Source organism: Elephas maximus, chromosome 12, assembly GCF_024166365.1.
Source record: "Elephas maximus indicus isolate mEleMax1 chromosome 12, mEleMax1 primary haplotype, whole genome shotgun sequence".
Taxonomy (NCBI): domain Eukaryota; kingdom Metazoa; phylum Chordata; class Mammalia; order Proboscidea; family Elephantidae; genus Elephas; species Elephas maximus.
The window spans coordinates 106,244,142-106,261,371 of record NC_064830.1 but is presented as its reverse complement, the minus strand read 5'-3'; the positions used below and the strand labels follow the sequence as shown (position 1 = coordinate 106,261,371).

Here is a 17,230-nt window from a genome sequence, read left to right as displayed (position 1 = left end):
CAGGAGTGATAATGGTTTTAAGTTCATGTAGCTCCACTGCCTATGGTGTAAAAAAAAAAAAAAAAAAAGGAAAACTTAGTAATGTTTCCATTGGGAGAAAAAAATCTCAGTATTTTCAGTGTGGTTAAAAAAAGTAATTGTGCACAGAACACTGGGGCCGTTCTCTGAAAAAAAAAAAAAAGTAAAGCACTAGTTGTACAACAAATAGAGATTTAAAAGGAGAGCTGATATTTTTTCCTGTTTTTCTCGCACCAGATGGCACTGTTTAGTTCTATTTCACAGTCTTGTTCTGGAAATTTCTTTGGGAGAATCTATTTTAGCCCAGGCTCACCAGTGACACCTCTGTATCCTGTGTGAAGGCTTTACCAAAGCTTGTAAAAGACCATTGACTCAGAAATGCAGCTGTTTATCTGAGGTCTGGTGGTTCTTCCCAGTGGTACTTTCACAGCTGTGAGGTGGCCTGATAACTAATTGATAGAAAGCCATATGCTTCTCCCAGAGTTCAGTCCGTATTTGGCTTGGAGACTCTTTGCAGTGATGTGATCTTCACCATTCTCCAAGGCTTGTCTAGTTATCTGACACATTTTGGAATTATTTTAAATATAAAAGTGGAGCTGTGATCATATGGCCATACCTGTTTTTTTAAAAAAAAATCCTGCAGAGCTTAAAATGTTTCATGATAATCTATTGGATTTTATATTCATCAAATTAATTTAAGAAAATGAACTTTAAAGAGTTTTTTCTGACTTGCCTGTCTGTTCCCAAGGCTGACTTAGAAATTACTGAAGTGAGGCTGATACATAGCCAGGCCCACTTCTTTGCTGCTGATAAAAATAAGGCACCTTTTTTGAGGTAGAATTAGCTTTGTCTACTAAAAATGCCAGGATCATACATTGTAAGGCTTAGCTCTTTGAGGTTTTCTTCCTGTCTTTTTTTCTTATAATACAGAAACATTGAGCGTAATTATGGTACAGATCGCATCCAGACTGCTTCTCGGTTTACTGCTCTCTTGTATGAAGAACAGGCAATGTGTGGGAAAGTAGTAATAGTGAACGTTGATAAGGAACTCTGTTGAAGCAGCCATCAGAAAGGGTACCACAACCTCAGCGTTAAGAATACAGTTACCTAGTCATAGTTAGTGAGGCATTGGTGGTTCAGTGGTAGAGTTCTCACCTTCCATGCCGGAGACCCAGGTTCAATTCCCGGCCCATGCACCTCATGTTTAGGCACCACCCGTCTGTCGGTGGAGGCGTGTGTGCTGCTGTGATGCTGAACAGGTTCCAGCGGAGCTTCCAGCCTAAGACAGACTAGGAAGAAAGGCCAGGTGATCTGCTTCTAAACATGAGTCAGTAAAAACCTGGTGAGGTCACCACATTGTGATCCCCAGCTGATCATGGGGATGGTACAGGGCTGGACTGTATTTCATGCCGCTGTGCGTGGCATTTCCATGGATCAGGGGCTGACTTGACCTAAGCCAGCAACAACAGCAGTTATAGTCAAGGACTGAAGTCAGGTCAGGGAAATGGGGGAGGGTTTGGAAGAAGAGTCAGCTATGTTTATTTAGCAACTTGATGAACTGACCTATTTGAGCCAGCTTACCCATCAGAGCCTCTCCTTGGTGAGGGGGCTTCCATACACTTTAGCCTGCATTTGTCAAGCTGGTTTTATTTACAGTAGTTCTTTCTTTGTGGCCAAGGGTGTGTGAGGGGTAATCATTTTATTCTCAACTGGATATCATGGTGTAGTTATGTATTGCAAATCTTGAAGCTCCTTTGTAAACCCTGCCCTTTTCTGAACACTTCTGATTTGGTACTAAATGGTTCCCTCCTTGCATTTTACTGTTCTGTGTGTTTCTTGGTGGTGATGTGGTTTGGAGGGTGTAGTGGAGGTGGAGAGCCCTCACTAGGCTGGGGCAGTGAATGTACAAATGAAATCTCATCATTTCTTAGTTGTTCAAGGACAGGGGTTAATACTTGGTATTTTCTAGCCCAGCCCACCCTCCTATGCCCATTCTCCGTTCACAGGAAGGCACGCAGCTCCCAGCAACTCTCCCCACCCCTCACTGCTAGAGAGGCTGCGGGGTGGGTTGCTGGTTGCCGCACACCAGCCCTCCAGGCTGAGCCAGAGCTCTCTGTGGTAGCAAGCACGAGACAGGCAGCTTCCATAAATCAAGCCCTGGGTTTTATTGGAGTGTTTATGTAACCTCAGTTTACGTGCTGTAATTCTTTGCTGTGTTGCCTGGAGTAATTCCCAAAGAGAATGTTTGTTCTTTTTCCTTGTAAACTTTCTAGCACAGGCTTTTGTTTTGACATTCTCCCACCTCCCCCTTCTGCCTTTTTTGGGGGAGGGGGTGTCACTAAGAGTTGATAGCTTTTTAGTGATTAAATTGGTGGCACAGTGGTTAAGATCTCAGCTGCTAACCAAAAGGTTGAGTTTGAATCCACCAGCCGCACCCTGGAAACCCTATGGAGCTGTTCTGCTCTGTCCTATAGGGTCGCTATGAGTCGGCATCGACTCAACGGCAATGAGTTTTTTTAAAAACATAGGTTAGATTCTGTTTATATTAGATATTATCCCTACTCTTAAGTGAAAAAAAAAATTTGCTCAAAATAATTTTCCACATTTTCAAGATTGTAGTGTGGTAGGATTGACATGTACTTAATTGTTGAGCAAATAAAACAACTGGAAAAAGCAGCCTTTGCCGTCCGTGGGAAACCGTCCATTATTCCCCCAAGCCGTGCTGATAGAGTCAAAATGACCGCTGACAGAGAAAACCCAGACAGTGGAATTTGGGGTGAAAGCAACTTTGAACTGAAGAAAATGTCAGGGCAATTGACCAGATTCAGCTATGTTCTATACAGATAACTACATAGAGAGAGAAAGGTTGTCCTTTGGAAATAAAGACAATTTGACTACCCACAACGTGTTTTTTAATAAGTGGTTACATATTTTTACTTCTCAGCTCTTTCTTTGAAGCTCACACTTGGCCCCACAGAAAAATTAGGTGATAAGAGTGGAGCTACGGGGAATGCATTATTGGACCCATTCTGATAGACACGTTAGAAGTGAGGATGGTGAGACTCTAGACACACCATCAGGAAAGATCAGTCACTAGAAAAAGGACATCATCTTTGGTAAAGCTGAGGAGCAGTGAAAACAAGGGAACCCCTCAATGTGATAGATTGACACAGTAGTCACAATGGATTCATACGTCCCAATGATCGTGAAGATGGCGCAGGACCAAGCAGCGTTTCATTGTGTTACATAGAAGATTACTGTGAGTTGGAGCTGACTTGGTGACAACTAACAACAACATTGGACACGTTAGAATTACGTACTGTCAAGTAGCAACGTTTCAGCTAGCAGTTAATATTTGATCATCGCTGCAGCTTGAAGAAGTTACTACATAGTTGAGTTTTGGGGGTTTCTTTTCAGTTTAAAGAAGATATTCAGTGATGGGGAAGTACTTATGAAGGAAGTATGTGAACAGACAGGCATCTTTTTATATTTACTTTAAGTATAAAATTGGATAATATTCTAAAACTCTGTTGTCCAATACTGTAGCCACTACCCACATGTGGCTACGAGCACTTGAAATGTGATTAATCCTAATTAAGAACGCTGTAAATATAAAATACATGCTGATTTCAGAGTTTAGTATAAAAACAAGAATAAAGTATTTCCTTAATAATTTTATATCTATTACATTTTGAAATAATAACATTTTAGATATATGACGTTAAATAAAATATATCATTAGAGTTCATCTTACCTATTTTTTACATTTTTAAATGTGGCTACTATTAAAATCAGAGATGTGGCTCCCGTTGGTGATTCCCGTTACATATCTGTTGGTCAGTGGTGTTGTAAAGTTGTGTTGTTCCCCAGGAGGGTAACAGACAGTCGTTAGGGTTGTCGTCGTAGTTGCCGTTGAGTCGGTCCCGACTCCTGGCGCTGCCGTGTAAGGCAGAGTGAAGTGCTGTCTGGGTCTGCGCCATCTCCGTGACTGCTGGCAATTCTGGAGTTTGTTTCTGTGGCTACTATGTCAGTCCGCCTCACTGAGGGCCTCCCTTGCTTTAGTGGACCACCTACTTCGCCAAACGTGATGTCCCTTCTAGCTGTTGGTCATTTGTAATGACATGTCCAAAGTAGCAATGTTCTGTTGTGATCCACAGGGTTTTCATTTGCTAGTTTTCAGAAGTAGATTGTCAGGCCTTTCTTCCTAGTTTGCCTTAGCCTGGAAGCTCCACTGAAAGCTGTCCTGCATGGGTGACCTTTCTGGTATTTGACATACTGGTGGCATAGCTTCCAGCACCACAGCAACATGACAACCACCACAGTACGACAAACTGACAAATGGGTGGTAAAGTATACTGTTCAGTAGGGCTATCAAAATAGAACATGTAAAAGAAGATGGTTATGTTTTCTGATAAAGTATTAATACTTAAAACTGGTGATAAAATATGAATGAAATTGGACATATTTTCTTAACATGTAGCGTCTAGATTTGTCAGGAAATATTGGCTATAATACTCTGGGCTGAAATCTTCTTTATAGATCTTATCTGATAGGTGGTGTGGTATAGAGGTTAAGAGCAGAGACTCTAGGTTAGAAGCTCAGCCTCTTACTGCCTGTGTGATCTTAGGCAAGTTACTTGGCTGCTCTGTGCCTCAGTTTCCCCATCTGTAAAATGGAGATAATACATGACCTGCCTTAAAGGGGCTTGCATATTAAATAAGACAATACATATAAAGTACACAGAGAAACTTGCACATATTATGTAGTGCTATGTAACTGTTAGCCACTCTAGTAATTAATATTATTATCATCATCTTGTCAATAAAAAATGTATAACTCTGGGAGATTTTTCAATCCTAAACTCTGTGCTTAAGCAAATGGAAGCTGCTGGCATTCAGAAATCACTCTGAGGTTTTTGTCAAAACTAAGAAGCAGCAGGCAATAATTTAAAATGGGAAAGTAAGTGAACAAAAAGGAGGGCCCATTTATTGGGATATATAATTAGAACATTCTATAAAAGGAAACGTGTTAGTTTGTGAATTAAATCAGTTCCCTTAACCAAAAACCAAACCCATTGCTGTCGAATTGATTCTGACTTATAGCAACCGTGTAAGATAGAGTAGAACTGCCCCATAGGGTTTCCAAGGAGCAGCTGGTGAATTCAAATTGCCGACCTTTTGGTTAGCCACCGAGCTCTTAACCACTACTTCATATAAATTCAGTAGCGCTGTACTTCTTTTTATCATGACTTCTGTCAAGGCCTCTGTGAGCAGTTGTGAGGCTTTGGATGTTATCTTTATATTTATTAGATTATTATATTCTGATAAAGAGATGATGACCTCATAGTCCTGTATCAGAGAATAACCGTGCTATATTGTCTTAGAACTGTTTGTATTTTAGGCAAGAGTCCAGTGTCACAGTAGTTAAGTATTTGGCTGCTAACCAAAAGGTCAGTGGTTCGAACCCACCAGTGGCTCCGCAGGAGATGATATGGCAGTCTGCGCCTGTAAAGATTACCCAAAAAATCAAACCCACTGCCACGGAGTCGAATCTGACTGATAGTCAGGGTTTCTGAGGCTGTAAATTTCTACAGAAGCAGACTGCCACATCTTTCTCCCACAGAGCTGCTAATGGTTTCGAACTGCCAACCTTCCAGTTAACAGTCGATCGCTTTAATGACTGTGTCACCAGGGCTTCCTCCCCCTGTAAAGACTACAGCCTTGGAAACCCTATATGCCAGTTCTGTCCTGTAGGGTTGCTGTGAGTTGGAATTGACTCAATGGCAGTGGACTTTGATTTTGTATTTTAGGCCAATGTGTATGCGTGCATATGTGTTCTTTAATAGGGTAAATAACCGGAGAGTCAGCTGGCTTTTATTGTGCTTAATAAACCTTGTGGTTTGGTTAAGACCCTGGACAGAGCTCTAGAACACATCTATCTGCTAATGGACAGTTTATGGGTGACCTGTGATGCTGGTGAGTTTTCCATGGTGTAATTGATGTTTGTGGTAGAATGTATAGATGACATTTACCCATGGAATAATTTTTGTAGGGGAGAGAATGGTCCTTAAGAAGAAATTTATTGTGAAAAATCTTACAAGGCTAGTATTATCACAACGTCACATACAAAAGTTTGTATTTTAAATTGTACAGTTCATGTAAAATTATCAGGAACTACTTTTATGTGGCTTTTAAGAAGTTACTCATTTATTTAAGCAGATTTATTGAACTCCTACAGTATTTTAGGCAGAATGCTAAACCTTAAAGAGCTCGCAGGGGCCCCATAATAAAGAATATATTTTAGGACAGCATAACGCTGTTACAGAGATACTTCACTTACTTGTATAGTTTTACTTATTTACACTCAGCCACTTTGCCCTTATAATATGAGGTCGCTTTAGAGAGGTCAGAACCAAGTCTTGGTGTAGCAGGAAACTGCCTGGGGAAGCTGAAGAAAGCATCATGAGGAAGCAGAGTTCGACTCTTCATTTTACGTTACGGCCGATAGGGAGTCGCAAGAGGCTTGGAGACCAGAGAGTGGAGCGTTTGGTTTTGTTATTTGGAAAGATCACCCGTAGCAACAGTGATGGGATGTGGATGATAGAATGACAGAGAGACCATTAAAGAGACTGTTGGAAGCAGCTAATCAGTATATAATGAGACGCTCGAACTGAAGTGTAGGTGCTAAGTGAAGAGCGAGAGGTAGTGAGGGTTTGAGAAATTTTAAGGCAAATTCTCAAACTTTTAATCATAAAAGTGTGAGAGGGAAGAATGTAGGGTGATGGTGGTTCTTTTGGCTTGATTTTCCAGAGCGGAGTAAGTTTGCAGGTTTGATAAAAAAGCTTGATGTGGACATCCTAAATTTAGGAGAGCTACTAGACTTCAGGGAGTATTTGGTAAACAATTTATTCGGTACTCAGTTGAGAATATGGGTCTGGTGTGCAGGAGACAAATGTCTGGGCTAGAGGCATGCTTTCGGGAGTCATGGTCTAAAGGTTATAGTGGAAGCTGTGGGAGTAGGTAAGATCATTCTTATCTCCCTGATAATATAAAATCATATGCTTCTCTGCTGGGCTTCAGGAGGATTTCCAAACACCTTAGCATGTTTTAGGAGCTCTTTAGGAACTTTTTCAGTCTCCTTTATAAGAATTTTTTTTTTTTTTTAAATAAGAATTACTGCTGTTCCCTGCCGTGTACCTTGTACTCTCTATATCCCCATGGTTTGCTGGCTCCTACACTTCTCATTCTCTTTTGATCTCCATTTCATCCCACATGCTGTTTCATGTGTCTTCAAGTCTTTGCCCCTCTTTATCCTTTTACCAAACTCTGGATCTTTTTTTAATACCTACTCTTTGAACCCTCAGAGCCCAGCTCATAGCTCTACACTGGAGCCTGTAAGATTTCATACATACTGCGTTTCATTAGAATGTGTGTCTTACTGCATAGTAATTTTTGCTTCCCTTTCTGTCATCTGCTACTAGACTGTGAGCTCCTAAAGGGCAGCAGAAATGCCTTTACTTATCTTTACATCCTCAACCGTAGGGTGATATTTGGCAAATAAAGGTTCTCAGTGAATGTTTTTGACTGAATTACCGTGTTTTTACACCGATAATGTGTGCCTTCTGCATTGTTTGCCAGCTGCGCCCTCCCGTGAGGTATTTTCATAAGCACCATTATTTTTTTACATGGTTCTTTTTTACATGTTGCTGTAAAAAAATTAGCATAGTGTCTTTACGAAAATACCTTGAAGGTAGAGGGCAAGGTTTGCAAACAAACGTAGAAGGCAAGCATTATTTGTTTAATAATATAGTATTTCATTGATAAGTGAGTCACAGGTGTTCTATTAGTGATTTTCAATGTGTTCAAACATATATTACACCCTGAAAATGTAATGATTTGAAACTTTCGATCTGTTAAATGTAAGGAGGAATAAAATGAAACCAGAGGCCTTTTAAAAACCGTATTTTTATTGCAAAATTAATATGTTCTCTTTGTAGAAAAGCTTATTAATACAGATCAACTAAAAGAAGAGAACTTAAGATGCTTGTAGTTCTACCACCTGGTGATATCCTGGTTTATTTCAAGTCACCTTAAAGTGTGTACATAACTAACAAAAAGGGGGTCAGTTGGTGCATGTTGTTCTTGATGATTTCATCACTTAACCTCCTGTGCATCTTTGCATACCAGTAAGTAATCGTTTTTTAAATGGCTAAATGTTTTTTTTAGTTGCCTTCACGTTGGCTCCAACTCATGGTGACCTTGTGTACAGCAGAACAAAACGTTGCCATCTTCACGAGCTCTGGTATGTTTAAGTCCACTGTTACAACTATTGTATCAGTACCTCTCATTGAGGGTTTCCCTCCTTTTTGCTGACCCTCTACTTTACTGAACATGATGTCATTTTTTAGTGATTGGTCTTTCCTGAATGTTTTCCAAAGTAAGTGAGCCATCCTTGCTTCTAAGGAGCATTCTTATTGTGTTTTATCCCAGACTAATTTGTTTGTTCTTCTGGCAAAAAACCAAAACCTGCTGCAGCTGAGTCGATTCTGACTCATAGTGACCCTATAGGACAGAGTAGAACTGCCCCATGGAGTTTCCAAGGAGCCCCTGGTGGATTCAGACTGCTGACCGCCATAGCACTTAACCACTACGCCACCAGGGTTTCCGTTCTTCTGGCAGTCCATGGTATGTTCAGTATTCTTTGTGAACACCACAGTTCGAATGCATCGGTCCTTCTGTCTTCCTTTTTCATTTTTTAGCTTTCGCGTGCGTGTGAGGTGATTGAAAAGACTGGCTCAAATGGCGTCCTAACAGACTGACATTCCATCATGTGGGTGTTCCATACGTTATTTAACTGATCCCTGGCTGTTGGAACTTTTAGGTTGCTCTTGAGTTTTCGCTGAGATAATCACACCTTCATGAACAATCTAGTCATGTTGTCATACTCATATTTATTTAGGACTTTTTGGTGAAAAGGGATGCATGGCTTTATTTTTCAAAACCTTATGTTAGCAAATTGCCTCTCAGAACAGTTACACCAATTTATTATATTACCATCAACTGAATTCTTTTCTTATTTTTAGGTTTCAGATTGCCTGAATATTAAAAATAAATGAAAATAATGGTTTGCTCTCATAGAAATGACAAATTTAGGGCTAAAAAAACAAAGATTAGAAATAGGCATTTATGAACAATTGTTAGGGTTTTGAAGCGTGAGAAATGTGCCATAGTCCAAACAATAGGTTTTAGATTATAGATTGGGAATTAGGACTCAAGATGGTCTATAGTCTAAAACCTATTGTTTAACAAGTGCTACAGCTGCTTATCAGAGGGTCGGCAGTTCGAATCCACCAGGCGCTCCTTGGAAACTCTATGGGGCAGTTCTACTCTGTCCTATAGGGTCGCTATGAGTCGGAATCAACTCCACGGCACTGGGTCTGGTGAGTGTAGGATAGGGAGTGAAGTGAAATTAAGCTGCCTTATTCCAGTTCTATCAGTAACTGACCTTTTCAGGTCCTTGTGTGTAGACACCTCCCAGCTTCACCTCAGAGATTTGTTAAGATAAAATCTTGGCACTCGGCCTGTGGGTGTTAAATGTCAGTAACTGAATTTGGAGTCTGGGAAATTTTCTACTTACTTCTCACTTCCAGTTTCTCTGTACTACTCAAGATCCATGTTACCTGTACTATAGAAATACACTGAATAACTACTTAAGTGATTTTTCATGAACTAACAGACCCCTCCGCCACCCCGCCAAGTTCTTTAGTTGAGCAGAATTGCAGGCAGCAGCTTCACAGAGAGGTGGAGAGCTGGCCAGACCACTGAGTGAGATGCCTGCCCAGGACCTCTACTCTCCCTTGAAAACTTGTTCTTCTCTCAGATGAATTCCCGCAGTCTTAGTCAGTCACAGGGAGTTCCTGGGTGGCACAGGTGGTTAAGTGTTGAACTACTAACCAAAAAGTTGGCGGTTCAAACCCATGGCAACTACCAACAACAACTATAGCCACACGCAATCACAAAGGAAACAAGGGAGAGGCAACCCATTGAGCCAAACCCAGGGCTGTCAAGTTGATTCCAACTCATAGCAACCCTATAACACAGAGTAGAACTGCCCCATAGGGTTTCCTAGGTGATAATCTTTACAGAAGCAGACTGCCACATCTTTCTCCTTTGGAGCGGCTGATGGGTTCGAACCACCGACCTTTCAGTTAACAGCCAAGCGCATTTGATATTACTGTCTTAAGGCGTTAAGTGACCCGGCAGTTGTGAAATGGTGGCCTTTGCAGCGCTCTTGTCTCCTGAATAAATCTACAGCAGGTTTCTGCACAGACTTCCCCTCCCTCTAAGTGTCCAGAAGAAACACGAGAGAACATCAAGCCACAGAAAGCAAATTACGGTTAGAATAAATATACTGTTGTGCTGGCAAACGTAAAAATTCACTTGTGGAACCTGATGGCTGTAGGCAAGGGATATTTATTGCAACCGACATTTAAGTGTGGTTTATATGTTTGTGGAGTAGTTTAATACCACTTTCTTTAAAATGAGATTTTAATTTAGGAAAGAAGAATTTAGATTTGTTCCCAGAGTAGAAATGACTGAATATCATGGGAGTGATGAGGGTTTGGGTTTGTGTGGGTAGGATTTCTATTTACCCGCTACAGTCATTGGGTGGATTTAAAAACTTTCCCAGATGGAGTTTATGGAGTGAAATTTGAAACTAGTGTCCTGTGTGCTACAACATATGATCACAACAAACAATCAATTTGGAAAGAAATGGATACAGGTTAAATGATTAGTATCATGTGCTAGGGTGGGACATACAGAGTGAGCTGAACACTTGAGTGGCATGTCAACATCCAACTTCTGTTAATAAGGCTTCTAGGCAGTAGCTACAACCTGGAACTTAGTAATGACTTTCAATGGCTGAACGTAATCCATTCCTGATAGGAACCAAAAACCCATTGTCATCAAGTCAATTCCGACTCATAGCGACTCTACAGGACAGAGTAGAACTGCTCCATAGGGTTTCCAAGGAGCGGCTGGTGGATTCGAAGTGCCAGCCTTTCGGGTTAGCAGCCTGAGCTCTGAACCACTACACCACCAGGGCCACTCTTGAGAGGAAGTTCCATGGATATGAACTGTATAGAAGACCGGCTGGGGGAAGCTTCGGGGTGATTACTAACATTTACTCGGTGCTCCTAATTCTCCAGCCGTGAGCTAGGGGCTTTATCTCTTTTACCTTGTCTAATCCTCCCTACAACCCTATGAGGTGCAGATGGTATTCTATCCATTTCGTAAATAAGGAGACTGAAGCTTAGAGAGGTTTAGTAACTTGTCCAAAGTCGTGAAGTTGTACACATTGTCCACTGCAGAAGGGTAACTGTCTGAGGATGCAAATAAGGTCAGTGGTTTCTCAGAGGAGTCACCTCTTTCTAATGCATGCATATGTGCTAGTCATAACCCTAGTCATGAAGTTGGTTAGTGGCAGACCTGAGATTTGAAGTCAGTCCGGTCTAGATCTAAAGCTCATGTTGTTTCTGTTATATGATGCTGTCTTTGTAAGAAATCTAATACATTATTTCTCTGAGTCCCTTATCATTCCCCTTTTATTAAAAAAAAAATCAATTTCTTCTGTAAAATGCTTAAGTGACAATAATATAAAATCTTTTGAAAACAAATGTTGAGTTTCCACTTCCTGGAAAAAGATGAATTCGTTAACCTGGTGGGACATACCAGATGCTTTAGCTTGATTGATAAACTCCCCCAATTTTCTTGTTTCCTATGATCCACATGGGTAAATATGGATATTATGTTTAATATAAATGCCTATAGAATTATTTTGATATAAGAAAAGACTGAAGAATTGTCTAGACTTTAAGGACCTTCAGGGGGTAGGTGGGAAACTCTTATAAATTGAAACAAGATCTATAATAGCTCCATATTATTAGAAAACACACAATTAGTGATTCTAATTTTGACTGAATCCCATGGCCTTTATGTGACCAAATGTATGAGTTAACTTATTCAAGGTAACCAAAATAAAATAATTGCCTATCCTGGGTGATGCAAGCAGTTTACAATCAGTTGTTAACCTAAAGGCTGGCAGCTCAAACGCACCCAGCGGTACCACGGGAGAAGGGCGTGGTGATCTTCTTTCTCCTGGAAAGATTACAGCTGAGAAAACCATATGGTGCAGTTCTGCTCTGTCGCCTGAGATTGCTCTGAGTTGGAATCAAGTCATTGGCAGCAGGTTTGGTTTGGTTTTTGGATCCATAACGTAAAAGATAAAGAAGTAAAAGTGTGCCAAGCTCCCCTCCTTCCATTGATGGCTTGGGGCATCTTCGCTATCTGAGCCTGGTCCTTATCCTGTGGAGTCAAACAGAAGTATGAAGAGAAAGTGTTGAGCTCTATGGGTAGATACTGGGAGGCTTGTACTGAAGGTCCTGATCTAAAAGTTTTCTGCAAACTGATTGCTCTAACCGCTATCTTATCTAAGTCATTTCCTCAAAGATCTCTCAGTGGCTTCCATATTGTGAATCTGATGGCTGTAGGCAGATACACAAATATTCTTGGAGTCACGGCCACCATTAAAGTCTAGCATTCTTGTCTCCAAGTCCTACATGCTTTCTGTATGAGATGATACCCCAAAATATCATTAAGAAAAATGAATTCAAGATAAATATATAGTCTCACATGGCTGGACTGAGATTTTTCTAGCACACTTTACATTAATTGCCCACTTGCTGTGTACCCAGCGCTATGTTCTTTACTTTAAGGGATGTAGAAATCTCTGCCTTTTAGAAAAGTATAATTCAATTGTGAAGCCAAAATCAATACATATTTCATAATAGAAAACAAGACAAATTGTAGATTACAATAAATAACACCAAAACACCTTTCTTATCTAGGCACGTCCACAATTTTTTACCTTGTAGAAGTATTCTTAAACGTTCCATTCCAGCTCCCTGGGTTGGGATGAGGGTTCCTTTCCAAAAGGGCATTTAGTCCAGACGATCGAACTCCTGGCATGAGGTGCATGCCAGACCCTTCTGTTAGCAATAATTAAAAGAATTTTCCATCCAAATTAAAAGCTTTGCTCTGTAGCCACCCTTTCCCACCCCAGGCCAGGTACCAAAGTGAATAATAATGATCTACAGAATCTAAACCAAAGCAGTGTGTTTTCTGTGGTATTTGAAATTCCATTCTGTTCTCTGTGCAGCCACAATTGACCTCCAGTGTGGCACCCACTATTCTGGGTGCTTTTGAATAATCAGACACTAGAAACCAGACACCAAAATTAGCAAAATAGTGTTGTATTTCTGTGATATGATTATATTTGTGTTCCCAACTTCCAGTGGAAAAAAGCAGGAGTGATCTTACATGACACTCATGAAAACCAAAAGAAAAATCTCTCTCCACTCAGCACCGTCCAATAGAGCTTTCCGTGACGAGAGAAACATTCTGTAACTGTGCCGTTTACTTGTTTAGCCTCCGGTCACATATACAGTTGATATGTGGCTATTGTGACTGAGGAACTGAACTTTGAATTTTATTTCATTTTCACTAATGTGAATTTAAGTAGCCACATGTGACGACTAGTGGCCACCATATTGGATAGCCCGTTTTGTTTCTCCTCTTTTTTTTAATTTCCGTTTTAAAAATCCCGCCTATTTCACTTGACTCTTTCCATCTTCTCTTTCCTACTTTGTTGTCTTCTGTTTTTTTCCTGCTTTGTCTTTCCTCTCACCTCTCTTCTCCCCTTGTCTTTTGTTGCCACTCCACCCTTAGCGTCTTTTAGTCTGGCCTTTCACCTCGTTAGAACTGCCTGCCCGTGTTCTCCAGCCTTCCACAAAGACATGCCGCAGGATGGGGGCAGATGCCACATATGCAGTGTTCACTACAAGTCCCTGATTTACTGATTACTTATTTAAAAAACAAAAGACGAAAAGAAATGAGCTTTTTTCTGACAAAATGTTTTTGGTGAACCTATGCTGACCCTTGTGATCGCTGCTTGTTTTGCTTCAGAAAAACTCCTTTGGTAATTTATCCTAGAATCCTATCCAGAGTGAATAAAAATCAAGGGTACTAATAAGCCTAAGCCACACAGTTCTGGTTTCCAAAAGTATTGACCCATTGTGATCCAATCACTGGACGAAGGTGGCCTCCATGTTCCTTACCTCCAGGAAGGGATCAGCCTTTGAGGGATTGCACAGCCTCTGCATGTTGTCTTCTAACTTGAGCCCTCTAGTTCTAATCTCACTTGTATGCTGGGTCTTCTTTTTTTAAATACAATTTATTTCCCTTTTTTTTTTTTAACTGAGAATAACACAGTCTCTTTGCTCTTTCTTTCCATTTAAATTCCCATATAATTACCACCAAGATTATGTAAACACTCACTTTAGCTAAATGTTTTCCCTATTCAGAATCATAATTTTTAGCCTTTTTTTAAAAAAAATTATTCTAGATATGATTTGAGCTTCATACAACTCCAGTGTGAACTGTCCATTTATAAGAGCCCTTGTTTTGCTACACAGTTACAGTTTTTTACCTCTGAAGGTTAAACAGATTTTCATACTGCTGGTCATGGCAGCTGGTAAGGTGGGTATTGACATGACCTGCTAGTCAGATGTGCCAAGTGCCTTCTCATAGCTGGAAATGGTTCCTTGATGTCTAGATGTATTTAACCTCTGGATTCCAGTTTATTACTCTGAGGGGCTTCCCTGTGCAGTCTCCCATCACCTTCTTGCTAATCATTCCGTTAATAGCACTTACCCTAATGCAAGGAGCCCAGGTGGTGCAGTGGTGAACCACTCGACCACTAACTGAAAGGTTGGCGTTTCGAACCCACGAGTCTCTCTGTAGGAGAAAGATGTGGCAGTCTGCTTCCATAAAGATTTACAGCCTTGGAAACCCTATGATCAGTTCTACTCTGTCCTGTAGGTTCGCTATGAGTTGGAGTTCGCTCGACAGCAATGGTTTCTCCCTTCCCACTTGTTTATGTCTTTGCTTGTTTCTCTCCCCCACTGGGCTGTAAGGGTTTTGTATCCTCACCTCCCCGGACCACAGCTGGGAGGTAGTAGGTGCTCCATAAAAGTGGTTGAATGTATGTGTTTAGGAGGGTATCGGTGCAGAATCTAGATTTGGCAGGCAGAGAGACTAGGTCAATTAACTATTACTAGAGCCAGGAAGGGCGTCCCTATAGCCTGCGTTAAAGCCCTGAGGACTGTTGGGGGAACACTTCCGAGGTACAGTTGGTGGCCGTGTAAGGTGAGGTTCATTCGGTACAGCCCTGTGTCCACTCACACCTGGAGGTGGGGCTCGAATAGCTTCCAGAGCTGGAATACCAGGCTGAACCATGCTGTGCTTTACTGATGTGGTTGGAGGCATTTGGGTTCGCGGTATAGGGCTGTTGCAGGCTTTTGGAAGTAGGTGCTATTGCTTAAAACAATACAGATTAAGGCTGGATTTATAGACCTGCCTGTGCTTACATTCGGGGCTGTTATGATTGTGATGATGATTGTTGTTAACGTTTTCTCCTGATATTATTCCTTATGTATTATGTATGGCTATAAAAGCTTGTTCCTGTTTCAAAAGTCTTTGTACACTCATGGTTTGAATTTTCTCCCAGCCTGGCCTCAGGGGCCGCATTTTGAAGCCTGCTGCTCTTTGCAGCTGATGTTTTTACTTTCTGAGCAGCAGAGAGAAAGCAGGTTTACTGAAATATGCTCGCCTACCATAGTCTACCAGTTATACTGTAGTCTCCCAGTCATACCACAGTGTCCCAGTCACGCCGCAGCCTCCCGGTCACGCCGCAGCCTCCCGGTCACGCCGCAGCCTCCCGGTCACGCCGCAGCCTCCCGGTCACGCCGCAGCCTCCCGGTCACGCCGCAGCCTCCCGGTCACGCCGCAGCCTCCCGGTCACGCCGCAGTCTCCCGGTTATACCACAGTCTGCCTGCTTGAACTTGAGCTTGAATTTGTCCTTCATGAGGCCTGGCTATTCTTGCTTGTCATTTTATTACATCGGTTTACCAGGAAAAGCTCAAATAATGCTTAATGATGCCAGAACTTAAAATGTGGAGGAATTTTGGTAATACCAGTTCTGTTGTGGAGATTTTCAAGGATCAATGCCAGCCGACTCTGACTGGTGTTTGTAGGCAGTATTATAAAGTGTGGTAGGTCTTTAAAAGATCCACTCATTTTACCAGAGAAACTTTAGATTCTGCCCCCACAGTGACTGAAAAATACCAGAGGAAGGGTACACTTTGGGAGAGTCACCATTCAGGTAAGGTATCTACCTTGTCTCATTTATCCCTCAGAAGATAATTCATGTGGGGTGAGTCTTTTCATTCCATTTTAAAGACAGGAAGGGAAAGCATGAAGTCCTCCCTTTAAACGGTGGCTCTGTTTTCTGCTTTCTTCAAAGCTGTCTGGGGTCCCGCAGCCCCTTTGTTCTCTTGTATCATGTTATGAAATGCTTCTACCAGGGTAACAGGGAAGTGTCTTGGGGAGATGGTGCCTGCGAGAGACCTACACAGTGCCCAGCACGGGCCAAGTACTCCGGAACGGACCTACACGGTGCCCGGCAGGGGCCAAGTGCTCTGGAACAGGCCTACACAGTGCCTGGCAGGGGCCAGGTGCTCCAGAAGGGACCTACACAGTGCCTGGCAGGGTGAAGTGCTCCAGAACGGACCTACACAGTGCACGGCAGGGCCAAGTGCTCTGGAACAGACCTACACAGTGCCTGGCATGGGCCAAGTGCTCCGGAACGGACCTACTCAGTGCCTGGCAGGGCCAAGTGCTCCGAAACGGACCTATGCAGTGCACGGCAGGGCCAAGTGCTCTGGAACAGGCCTACACAGTGCCTGGCAGGGTGAAGTGCTCCGGAACGGACCTACACAGTGCACGGCAGGGCCAAGTGCTCTGGAACAGGCCTACACAGTGCCTGGCAGGGTGAAGTGCTCCGGAACGGACCTACGCAGTGCACGGCAGGGCCAAGTGCTCTGGAACAGACCTACACAGTGCCTGGCATGGGCCAAGTGCTCCGGAACGGACCTACTCAGTGCCTGGCAGGGCCAAGTGCTCCGGAACGGACCTACACAGTGCACGGCAGGGCCAAGTGCTCTGGAACAGGCCTACACAGTGCCTGGCAGGGTGAAGTGCTCCGGAACGGACCTACACAGTGCACGGCAGGGCCAAGTGCTCTGGAACAGAC

General features: G+C 42.2%; 2 protein-coding genes across 8 annotated transcripts in view; both read left to right on the top strand.

The window, feature by feature from the left end:
• Positions 1–17,230, top strand: part of AUTS2 (activator of transcription and developmental regulator AUTS2) — a 1,314,883-nt gene that overhangs the window by 483,116 nt on the left and 814,537 nt on the right. The gene's annotated exons all lie outside the window — the stretch shown is intronic.
• Positions 1–17,230, top strand: part of LOC126086696 (uncharacterized) — a 53,386-nt gene that overhangs the window by 26,096 nt on the left and 10,060 nt on the right. For 3 of the 4 annotated variants that reach the window (XM_049903256.1, XM_049903254.1, XM_049903257.1), the window contains one exon: positions 1–17,110. This exon is cut by the window's left edge. In XM_049903256.1, the coding sequence (XP_049759213.1) occupies positions 16,528–17,110 (583 nt within the window). In that variant the 5' untranslated portion in view covers positions 1–16,527. The other variant, XM_049903258.1, reaches the window with a different exon arrangement.